General features: G+C 42.1%; 1 protein-coding gene across 2 annotated transcripts in view; it reads right to left on the bottom strand.

Annotated features, from left to right (window-relative positions):
• Positions 1 to 11666, bottom strand: part of mmp24 (matrix metallopeptidase 24) — a 70512-nt gene that overhangs the window by 13147 nt on the left and 45699 nt on the right. For both annotated transcript variants that reach the window (XM_005740890.2, XM_005740891.1), the window contains 2 exons: positions 5762 to 5923; positions 2602 to 2816 (listed from right to left, as the gene is read on the bottom strand). In XM_005740890.2, coding sequence (XP_005740947.1) covers positions 2602 to 2816; positions 5762 to 5923 — 377 coding nt within the window. The remainder of the gene's footprint in view (positions 1 to 2601; positions 2817 to 5761; positions 5924 to 11666) is intronic.

Here is an 11666-nt window from a genome sequence, read left to right as displayed (position 1 = left end):
GTCTTGGATATTGAGATTTTATGTCTTAAAAACCGTTTATGCAAAGCATCTTCCACTGAAGTGGCTCAAAGTAAAATATAAACACTTTGTTTTTTTTATTTTATTTTAAAGACGTCTCTGCTTGATTATCAAGGGCTTCAATAACCCCTTGGTGATGAGTTTTCTGAGAAATAAAAAAAAACTGGATTTGTTGCTTGTGTCATATCAAATTGTTATTTTTTAAGTTACTGGAGCATCACATCAATCACGTCTTGCTGTAAAATTAGCTTTAGCACCCAAACCTGCACTTCCACTAATGTCCACTCGAGGCTGTCTCCAAAAACGAGTCAGTCCTCATTGACGCCCATATTAAAATGATACGAGTCTCTATGGGCTAGCATCCTGTTTATACAAACGCTACAGGTGGTAAACTGTTTATAACTCACGTTTAAAAACTATATTAAGAATTAAAATTAGTCTCATGATTTAAACTCATTTCAAATGCAGTTAAGTGACTAAAAATTCATCTTACTTTGTACTTAACTGCACAAACAGACCTTCCACATCCTAATATTTTATTTATATGCTGCGTCACACTGATGTGCAGGTATCTGTGTGTGTTACTTGGCAAGCTTGCTGGTATTAGCTCATCTCTCTACAGTCTTTGGCCTGTTGGGTGCTTTGAATATCTAAACATTTAAAATATATAATTAAATAAAGCCATACAGTTTATACTACTACATGCAACACGCTGTAAATGTGCACGCCTGCTGTGTGCTGGCATGCGAGCGCCTACAGAGCTGCATCGGTGGGTTACTAACTGTACTGGAAGCATATGGCTGATACTAATGATCATAGGCTGGATAGCGCCATATGCCACTGGGCTGCTTCTTTCATCTGACGGCACCACGAGAGTGGTCGTTTTTAGCACCAGCGGCCCGCGGTGGCGTCCAAACCCATAATGTTGGCAGTGTTAAAGCCGTCGTTACCTTCCTAAACACTAATCTGGACCACGCCGTCCAAACCTGCGTTTATGGATAATGATTATGAGACATAAACTTCAACCATACTTCCAACATCATTGCTACTCTGCATCCTCCTCCCGTAATGTTCAATTAAGCTTTATCTAAATCCCCCAGTGACACCCTGTTTTTTATAGCAACCCACGGCTGTGTGACTCACCGTCTGTAGGAGATAACAGCCATTAATTACAGACACAACAGCATCCTGTTCAATAAGCTCGTGTTGGAACAAGCACTCAGGTTCTTTAACAGGATGAGATATCAAAGACTTTTATTGGTTTGATGCATTTAAATATTTCTTATTTAGACGTTTTAATGTTTCTGTTATTTGATGGAAAGCAGTTGGCACTAAATGTTTGTTCTGGCCTTTTTTCATATTTTCATTTACAAATCTGGAAAGTAAATAATAAATTAAAATATTTTGCTCTGCTTTTACCCAGTGGTCTAATTGTTTTTTACTTAAAAAATAGTTATTTTATGTTATCGTAGAGATATCTTAATGTGATATGAGATTTGTTGTTGCTTTATTTTAATGGAGTCCCTCATAATTTACATTGTTTTGGTGTTTTCAATGCTGTTGTTGAATATTTTCAAAAATATTTTTAATTTGTGTCCTACATTTTTTTAAAATATAAAATTAGTATTATTTTAATTATTATGATGACGATGATGATTATTATTTATCAACGTGTTTGATACGTGTTGTGCTACTTGCTTCATCATTGTAATCACCTGTAAAATAAAATTTGGCTGATCATATTTCATATATTTAATAGGACTAATGCGATTATATATTTTCCTAAATCGCGAAATGTAGTTAAAAAATTATGTGAAATTATTTAAAAACAATTAAAAGTGTTGTAATGTAACTTTTGTGTTGCATTTGTGGTGGAAAATACAACCTTTGATGAATCAGAATTAAGATTAAGTTTGATATTTTATACCAGGTCTTTAATGTATCCCAATAAATCACCACAGAAAAGAAGAATCCAGGAGTTAGAGTTCCTGGAAAGCTACAGTGACAGGTTTTCTTGGGCGTAAAGAACAGAAATGTGATGAATCATCGATCTTCTGCCTGTTTGTCTGCGAGCTGCTGCCTGATCGGGAGCTGAGCAACCAAACTTGGCAGACGGGTACATCGAGCATCCTGAAGGCTCTTATCTCTATCAGATATTATGATGTCATCGCATTGCTTAGCAACCACATACCAACTTGCAAAAACGACATTTTTAATAATTATTATGCATGCACAGTATCGTACAATACCAATCCTGTCATTTTGATTTCACAACAATAACACCTGATTGAAAACTTGAACTTCATCTGTGGAGACGACGTCAGCCTGCCAGCTGAAATGATCTATCATTTTATTTTACTGGAGATTCACCAATTAATCAAAGGGAAGAAAACTAATGTGAAAACTGATTCACTCCAAAATAACATTAACTGTCTTGATTTGTCACCTTGGTCAGCTGTCACAAGTTTCTGGCTTTGTCAACAACGTGAAAAAGTAATCAAAGAATTCAAAAATGAGCGACTGTTACTGAACACTGTCAAAGAGACCAGCAGCAGGCGTCTGCGCCGCTACGTCTCCGCTCACCTTGAACACGAACATCTCCCGTCTGAAGAAGGCCACAGTGTTGAAGTTGCCATCGCAGATGTTGGGTTTGCCGTTTCCAGGCAGTGCGGGCCGGTTACCGGGCGGGTGCGGCGGACGGGAATGCCGGTCGTGCTTGCGCTCGGAGGTCGAATGCGTCCGTCGAGAGGGTAAGGTGGGTAAGGGCCGGGTGGGTTCCAGCATGGCTGTGGGGATGCCTGGAGAATCACGTCAATCACAGCATGAATCAGTCGGGCACCGTGATTGGTTCCAGAGTATCATTAAGAGCACTGAGACTCAAAGACCCACAGCAGCATGAGTCACTGGTCATCAGCTGTGCGAACACGACTTCTTATGTAAGAGCCTGTGAGACAGCATTATGCAGACCGCAGAAACACAACTAGTACATTTGGTTCAATGACTCATTTGTTTTTATGGGCAGAAGGAAAACCTCGGATTATAAATCTGTTTGCTTAAATCGCTGCCTCGCATCGACACGGGAGCGAGACGCCTGAAACAGCAGTGCGGCTCATTCCACCCCATCTCGTTTGTCCACCGTGCGTGTTTTTGTGTCTATTTGTGGTTGTTATGTGTGGTTTTATGTTTCCTTTGTGTCTCTCTGTGTTTGGGCTTTTCTAGTTGCGAGTCTCTTTGTGCTGCTTTGTGACACTTCTGGTGATTTTTTTTGCATCTTCTTATTGTTGTTTTGTGCCAAGCAGCCAAAAATAGATCATTTTAGGCCTCTGCTGTGGTTGCTTTGCTCTCTTTTTCATTTCTTTAGTCTGCATTGTTTGGTGTCCGTCTTATTTTCATTCTTTTCCACTTCCTCTGCCTTTTATTAAAAAACAAACAGAAACTCTTTCTGTTGCAGATCCGTCCATGACAAAGACGCTCAATGTTCCAACAGGAAAAGAAAATCTATTCTCCTTTTTCTAAGCGTACCAACACGAGTCGGTAAATTGCACAGAAACAGTCTCGTTGTAAAATGAACAGTGCGGTGCTGTTGTGGCGGCTGGTGTTGAGAGCAGCACATCCAGCAGGATGAACTTTGAGCAGATAAAATAACAGGCTTTGTTATCCACACTGAACAATGAAGTGCAGCGGAGAAAAACCGCCGACTGCACAGTCCTGGCCGGTATTTCCCTTCAACGCTGACTTCAAATGTCACCTGTGTATCACGACCTTTAATGTGAGGCTCAGTTGTTCTGAGGGCCGAGATAACCTTCTTGCTTTGATTATTAAAGGAAACCAAAGCAAAGAAAAAGAGAAGCGTGATGAAAAAAGCTGCAGATACAGTAGATTTCAGCTACTTGGGTGTTTTGTGAGAGATGGTGCAGATAGAAATGTTCTTATCTTTAACAGAGCAGACGTGTTTCTTTTCCCTGCCTTTTCTTTGTGTCTCTGCATCACAAATAAATGTTACACTACATTACAACAGAAGCTGTCGTGATTACTTCAGCGCAGACAGAAAGCCTGTCAGGAAACGCGCCTGCCGCTGACAGGCCTTCGCTTTTCTTTGTTTACTTAGAAACGTTCAGTGAAACGCGAGGCTTTGCGCCTTTTCTGAAATGCAACACAGCGTCTCTGGTGTAAACACAAAGGGAAAGACTCGCGTTTTCTTTCCAGGCAAAGACGGCTCAGGTCTGCTTATCAGCCGGGCTCTTCTTCACGTTCGAGCTCCGCTGCCGGCCGACGGACGCCGAACACTCCTGCAGCTGCACTCGGGGCTTTTTCAATTAATATTTCATATTCAAATTTTACTGGTTTTTGTTTTAGCGTGAAGTCACCTGTTCAACCAGTCAGAGGCAGAAAAGAGTCAAAACATCACGTTTTTCATTTAACGCAGGCAAATTTCTTCAAATGAAAATGTGCAGTGACTTAAAAGATCCCTCGTTTCAAAGTGAAGAGCTCTAATATGAGCTTCATATATTTTCCTCTTTGCTATAAAATACACACTCTGTCCCAGAGAAGGCGTTTGCACAGCACAGACTCAGGATTGACCATGCATCTATAACGTCAGCATCTTCCTTCTGCTTAAGGCATGCAGGCTTTTCATAAAATGAAATCATAAAAAGTTTAATTATAAAAAGTTTATGAAGCTCATCCTCCTGAAACGTGTCGTAAACCTTTTATTCACCGCAGAGGTTATTTCCTGCGACGATCCAAAACCCTGCGAGAAGCCGCTGGCTGTTTAGAGGAGATGCTGACGTTCAGGTTGCTCATGCTCTGTCCTGTGCGTTCTTGCTCAAGGACACGTCGGCAGGGTCAGAGATCAAACACACAATTAGCCACAGCTTCATGCTCAACAAAGATTGTAACCATGATTATTTTGTTCAACGGTGATATTTTTAACTTTACTTTTCAAACACTGTCCATCAAATATTCCATGAAACTCGTATTTATTGCTCCTCACCGACTCTTTGACATTAAACTGATTCCAAACTGCTGCAGGCTGAAGTGTGTAGGAGGATAAACTGGAGCGCCGCAAAGAAAAGAACGAAACGAGAGCGCTCGAGTTTACATTTCGATTCACTGCGCGGTCCTTCTGCTTTTATCTTCACACAATATTTGTGTATTTTGCGTCATCCTGACCCAAAATTGTCGGCGTCAGTACACCGTAAACAAAATGATGTCCTCAGCTGGATACAAAACAGACATCTATGAGAGGAAAGTCTCTTCATTTTTTTCAATAATTTGGAATAAGTGCCTTTAATTCAAATTCGATTTTCTTGGCTTTTATTTTGACATTTGTTGAGTTCTACTTCCTGTCTATGTGCTATTAAAAAAGGGAATTGTCTAAAATCAAACCTGGATGGATATTTGGGGGATTTTACTTGTTTCTCACACTTGGAGACAAAAGTGACGTCAATGTTTGTTGAATCGTCTGAAAAGCTGAAATAAAGAAGTGACTGAAAATCTTTTGTTCTTCAACTAAAAGGACAAAAACCCAAACTAACGATGTTTCTTTAGACAAATGACTGACTTAAACCCATTCACTCAAGCACCGTTTCTTAAGGACCTTCTCGCTGACATTGACACAAACTTGGCGGTCAGTATCTCGCTCAAGGAGAGCCAGGAATCAAACCACCAACCTTCCGATTAGTAGACGATCTGCTCCACCTCCCGAGCTACAGCCTACACAGAACTAAACCCGAGAGCTCACCGTAGATCTTCTGAATGCCCTGCAGGTCGTCCAGCGGCAGCTTGAAGTTGTGCGTGTCCATGTACTGGTAGAAAGGAGCCATGATGGCACTGGGATCGTTGGAGTGCTCCAAACCCAACGCGTGCCCCAACTCGTGCACCGCCACCAGGAACAAATCGTTACCTGGAAAAAGAGGAAGATGATTAGAGGGGAGAGGCGACAAAGAGGAGGAGGAGGAAAAAATGATGAGATTAGAGAACGCAAAGCAGAGAAACAGCATCGCTTTCAACATCACTCACAGCGCCTTAAAAGCTTATTTCAGAAATCAGGTGATAAAACAGAAAACAGGAGCATCTCTGTGCTGCCTGCAGGCCGTCGCTGCCGGTTCATTAAAAGAGAATCAGTTTACTGAGAAAGCCTCAACATCTCCCTCCTGTCTGAATCAGAACAAAGCCTCCCCAGTGTAAACAGCAAAGACCAAAGACGGCGTCAAAGGCGCCGGCAAAGTGAGCTAAAGTTAGCCTGTGATGTGTTGACTCATCAGCTGTGTAATATGAATCTCACATCAAAAGCAGAATTGGCGGCGAATGGAAGCGACTGTCAGGCTGGTGAATCCAAAGCTCCTGTTTCTAAAGTCCACTTCTTCAAAGGCTGCTGCTTGACGGGGATTACTTCAGAGCGCGCCGTACTGTTTGCCTGCAAAATTCACAGAGTTCACAGTCTCACAGAAAGCGACTTTAAATTCATAATCTGCACATGTATAAATAATGTACGGCTGCTTTCGAGACTAAAATACGCTGGAGAACAAGCAAACATGTTGAATTTGGAGCTGGAAGCCATCAGAGTGGAGATGCTCCGCAGTCAGGCTGTTTCATTAATGCTCCTGTGATGACGGGAACGCTGCATGTTTGCTGTGGCACAATGGGCAGTAATATACAGCACTGGATCATCTGCATATAAACTAGTTACAGTGAGATGAAAATGTGAAAACAATCCATGTTCATGCGCACAATTAATGCTCCGCGACATGTTAGAAACCTTATGTGAGTGGATCAAAACTCTGCTTTTTTAATTTGTCCCATTGTGTAGATTTATTTAGTATCTTTTGGTCATAATTAGTTGTCAGTTTGTGTCACTGTTGGTCATTTCAGGCTGTTTCTGGCCTTTTTTTATTCCCTTTTTTTATTCCCTTTGCATCTTTTACAGCCGTGTTGTCCTCCTGTCATTTCTAAAACTCTCCTTGTGGGTGTTACACATTTTCTATGTAACTGCTTTTCATGAGTCAGGTGCTAATTAGTCATTACGTGGCCGTTTCACACCTGGGTAGTTGTTTTGGACTTCTTAGTTATCATTAGTTGTGTTACTTTTGGCCATTTTGTGCAGTTTTATGGTCGTTTCACGTAGAACAGTTTATGCACCACAGCAGAACCAGGTGTGGTGCATCCTCACAAAGTCTGCTCAACAATTCATCAGAGCTCACATATGCAGACGTAAATAAACAGGATTTTATTCAGATTAAGTACCTGAGGTCCAGGAAGTCTTTGGAAAAAACTGAAGGATGTGATCGAAGAACAAGCTGAGGTTCTGGAAAAAACAGACTTTTCAATAGTTTTCAATTAAATTCAATGGTTTCAATTTTCCAATTAAAGCACCTGATAGCAGCCAGAACAACAGCTCCAGTTCTACAGTTCACGCTGTTACGTGTGCTCTTATCACAACTTATCAAAAGTAAAATTACGAAGGAGAACAGAAGGTCTTCTTTTCCCGGACGTCGTGTAATCATGTGGGGTCTTTATTACAGCCAGACTCTGAGCAGAGATCCAGAGCTGCTGTCATGTGTTTAATGACTTCTTACTGTCTGAATGCGAAGCTCAAATTAATACTTTCCCTCAGCTTTGTAATTGGTTTGACTCCGTTTGAACCAAATTACACAACATAATTATCTTTTTCCTTTACCGAGGCCACTCTGTTTGAAGATTATAGCCTCGGTGGCCTGCGCCTGACTTACAGACTAATGGAGATGGAAATGAGCAGACGCCGGCGACCGTTTGTGTCAATCCTTTTATTCATTTTCAGTTCCTCTTCCAACTCGACTCATTGTTTCCTGTCTCGTTTGTTCTATTCAGGAGAAATGATTTTTACTGACCTATACACTCATCAGCATGTCTCCTAAAGTTTAAAACCAGTCATTTTAGAGTCAGTAACGGGTAAAGGGCTTCCTCTACAACTTGTTTTATTTTTTAGAAAAGACTGAAGTGATGTCAGTGTGAAATTTCTGTGTTTCCTGTTGAAGTTTAACGGGGTCCAGTTATATATTTTTATTTCCTGGCAAGTTGCTGTGTTTAACTGAATCCAGTGGTTCTATACAAACTTGCACTAACAGCAGCACAGCATTATGGAGAAACAGCCAATCACCCCGTCCACCTCTGGCAGCCATTACAGCGTTTCCTGTTTGACTGAAGAGGAAAACAAACCCTGAATCTCAATTAGAAAACGTGCAGCATTTTCTAAAGAAAACCCAGACGTGGCTGAGGACACACTCAGCGACGTATTCACAGATTTTAGCTGGAAGGACCAATATTAGTACGTGCTATTTCTGACAGGCCGACAGAAAAGTCATGATCAAGGATGAGAAGAATTAATTTATGTGAGGACACATTTCTCTGACAGAAACACGATCACGACTCGAAAGCAGGGAAACTTTCCTGAACTGGCATGCAAGACTTTAGACAGTGAGATATGAAATGAACATAATCCAGTGAAGTTGAAAACGCCAAAGCAACAGCAAGAAAAGCAACAGAGTGGCTCACTAATGATGACGACGTGCCTGCACATCATCCCTGGTTTGAATTTCGATTTAGTGCAAGAAGTCAGAGAGATAACTTCTTCAATTCCCAGGAAACACGCCGCATGTAGGTCAAGAAAAACAATGCGATGGTTGCATCAACTCAGACGTCCTTAAAGCTGTACGGTGCATCAGATTAGTGCAGGAAAGTCGCGCAACATGGAAGTGAAATGAAAACACTTTTATCATGAAAATCAGAGAATAATCATGACGAATGAAAGTGATCTTAATACTGAAAAATCATTGTAGCCATAGTCAGAGTCACTCGTGGGGCTGAGAGGATAATTCCAGAAGGACAGTTCCCGGCTTTCTCCAAAACTGAGTCCATCTTTATACAAGTGTTAGACCTGCGATTAAAGCAGTGGTTCTCAAAGTGTGTGGAGTTCTGACAGGTGGAGGTGCGCCCCAAAACAGATTTCCAAAAGCACAGGGGAAGTGTTTCTGGGGAAACAATAACCCGACGGACCAGTTGCAGGAACCAAAACATGCTAGGTAAGTGTGATAGGCTAATAGCTAGGCTAACACACCTCTCATGTTTTCTTTCCTCACAAAACCGATAGATCCTCCACTTCTTTTAAGTGTCTCTCGGCGCAATTCTTAGCATATTTTGGTTCCTACAACTGGTCCGTCGGGTTATTGTCTCCCCAGAAACACTTCCCTTGTGTTTTGGTAAATCTGTTTTTTCCTATTTCCGTTGTGTTTTTGTGCGTTTGCGGCGTTTTTCTTATTGCTGGTGTTTTCTTAAGTTGCAGTCCGTTTGGCCTCGAAGGGCCACCGTAGTTTATTATTGATATAAAGTTGCAGTTCGGCTTTTCTGTCATTGTTTCGTTTAGAAAATGAAAATATTTCTTCCTGCCATGTGGGGAATGATGTAAAAAGTTTGAGAACCACTGGATTAAAGGAACATTGCATGTTTGCTGTGGCCGCTGAGCAGAATGGGCAGTGAAATACAGAACTACATCATCTGCATAGAAACATACAAAACAGTGAGATACAGATTTGACTATTTTATGTTCCAGTGAGAAATGTGAACACTGCATGAATGCTTTAATTTTTGCACCCAGGTTTAAGAAGTACGTGTGGCTACAGAGTAAGGTTGTTACAATATTGGCTTAATCTTCATGCCTCCTGCTGCCGTTACTCTGTATTGTGTTCTTTTATTCACTTTCTCACACCTTCACAGATTCTGGCTCTTCTGTCCTTGTGTGCTGCAGTTTCTTTCATCCCTCTCCTCCTCTCCCTCTTTTTTTATCTCCCCCTCTCTCACCACTGCTTTCCTTTTCATCCTCCTCCTCCTCCCGCATCCCTCCAGCAGCTTTTATCTCCCCTCTCTTTCTTCCACTTTGCAGGAAAGATTAAGATGATTTCAGAGCACAAGACGTACACTTCATGTACAACGGCTTGAGGGAATCCCCCTGCGGTCGCTCTCCATTTCTCTGCCCGTCCCCTCGTGGTCAGTCTGCCTTCCCGCGGTGAGGATAACGACTTCTTCTATCACGCTTGCCCCTGCAGTCGTCTGTTCGCCTGTGATAAAGACGATGTTTGATATGTCTGTGATGAAACCTGTTTCTCAAGTAGTCCCAGTCTGATGTGTCCACAGAGCCTGCTTTGTTAAACTGGAACCCGTCGAAATGAGTTCATCTTATACCAGCGATCAAAATTACTCGCCAAGAATATTTTTTCCTGTCTGGCAAAAATCATTAACACACTGCACATTTTTCATAAAAACACAATTTATCAATGTTCCCAACTTCTGTCTAGAAATAAAGTCCTTTTTGAAATAGTCTTACAATTAGAAGAAGACAGATTTATTTAACCCTCGAGTCATCGCCTATACAATCAAGTCTGTAAATCGTAAAAATGGAAGAACATGTCCTCCCCTCGACTCGAGACAGAAACATTAACTGTTGCGTTGGTTAAGCTTTGAAAGCAGAGAGAGCTGCCGTACCTTCTCAGAATCAGCAGATATATTTAATGAAACAATGTAACGTTTTAGCTTCATGCAGGAGAAACTGTTACAGTTACAGAACCTCAAAGTTCTTTTCACCTCATTTTTTCCGTCTGTTCTGAGCCATCATAAAAAAGCGGAGATGTCCACATGAGATTTTCAGGGCTGAATAACGTTAAGCTACGTTTTTCAATTCAAACTCATTTTTAATGCACCAAGAGTCCAAAGAAAAAGTCTGCTTTTCTTCTTCAGAATGACTTTTCTGTGACCAGCTTTGAGCACCAGTATCACAGGACATATCCCAGTTTCAATAACATGTACCAGTTTAACATCTATGATGTAGAGCAGGGGTATCCAACTCCAGGCCTCGAGGGCCGGTGTCCTGCAGGTTTTAGATCTCACCCTGGGTCAACACACCTGAATCACATGATTAGTTCATCACCAGGCCTCTGGAGAACTTCAGAACATGTTGAGGTCGTTTAGCCATTTGAATCAGCTGTGATGGATCATCTAAAAACTGCAGGACACCGGCCTTCGAGGCCTGGAGTTGGACACCCCAATGTAGAGGATCAGAAGCAGGCATTGGTACGCTGAACGTTTGATCTGTTTCTGATCATTCACAGCTGAAAACTCTGGGGGAAAAAAAGTGCATTCTGGGTAAATGCTGAATGCTCATATCACCACGTGGGATAGGTGGCTGTTTAATCAACTGACAGCGTATGAAAGTGTCAGGGACCTGGATCTGAGCGAACCAGGGTCCATGAGCAGTTGTGGACTCATATGATATCGTGTCTTTTCAGCACTGTGCTGCTGTCCTGTTTCCATGCTTGTGTATGTAGAGGCAGGTGTGTGTGCGTGCGCGCGTGTGTGGGTGTGGCCGTGACGGGCACCTTCAGGCCTGGTGGGTGTGGCCACACATAAGGACCACACACACCTGCAGCTGATCAGGAATGTTGGGGGAGCTACGGATCGTTGAGTTAAAGTCCAAGTGAGTGCGTGTCTAAGTGTAGCGTTGTGCTGGTTGTGTATGCCCGCAGGAGTAAGTGTTTGACGGCTGCCTCTGTTGTTTCCTGCAGGAGGAGCGTGGAGCGAAAACGGGCAGCACGCACGGGGAGTGCAGAGAGACACGGGAG

Source organism: Pundamilia nyererei, unplaced genomic scaffold (assembly GCF_000239375.1).
Source record: "Pundamilia nyererei isolate P.nyererei 1_Seehausen unplaced genomic scaffold, PunNye1.0 scaffold00105, whole genome shotgun sequence".
Taxonomy (NCBI): domain Eukaryota; kingdom Metazoa; phylum Chordata; class Actinopteri; order Cichliformes; family Cichlidae; genus Pundamilia; species Pundamilia nyererei.
The sequence above is the reverse complement of the archived record's forward strand: the minus strand, read 5'-3'. Positions and strand labels throughout refer to the sequence as shown.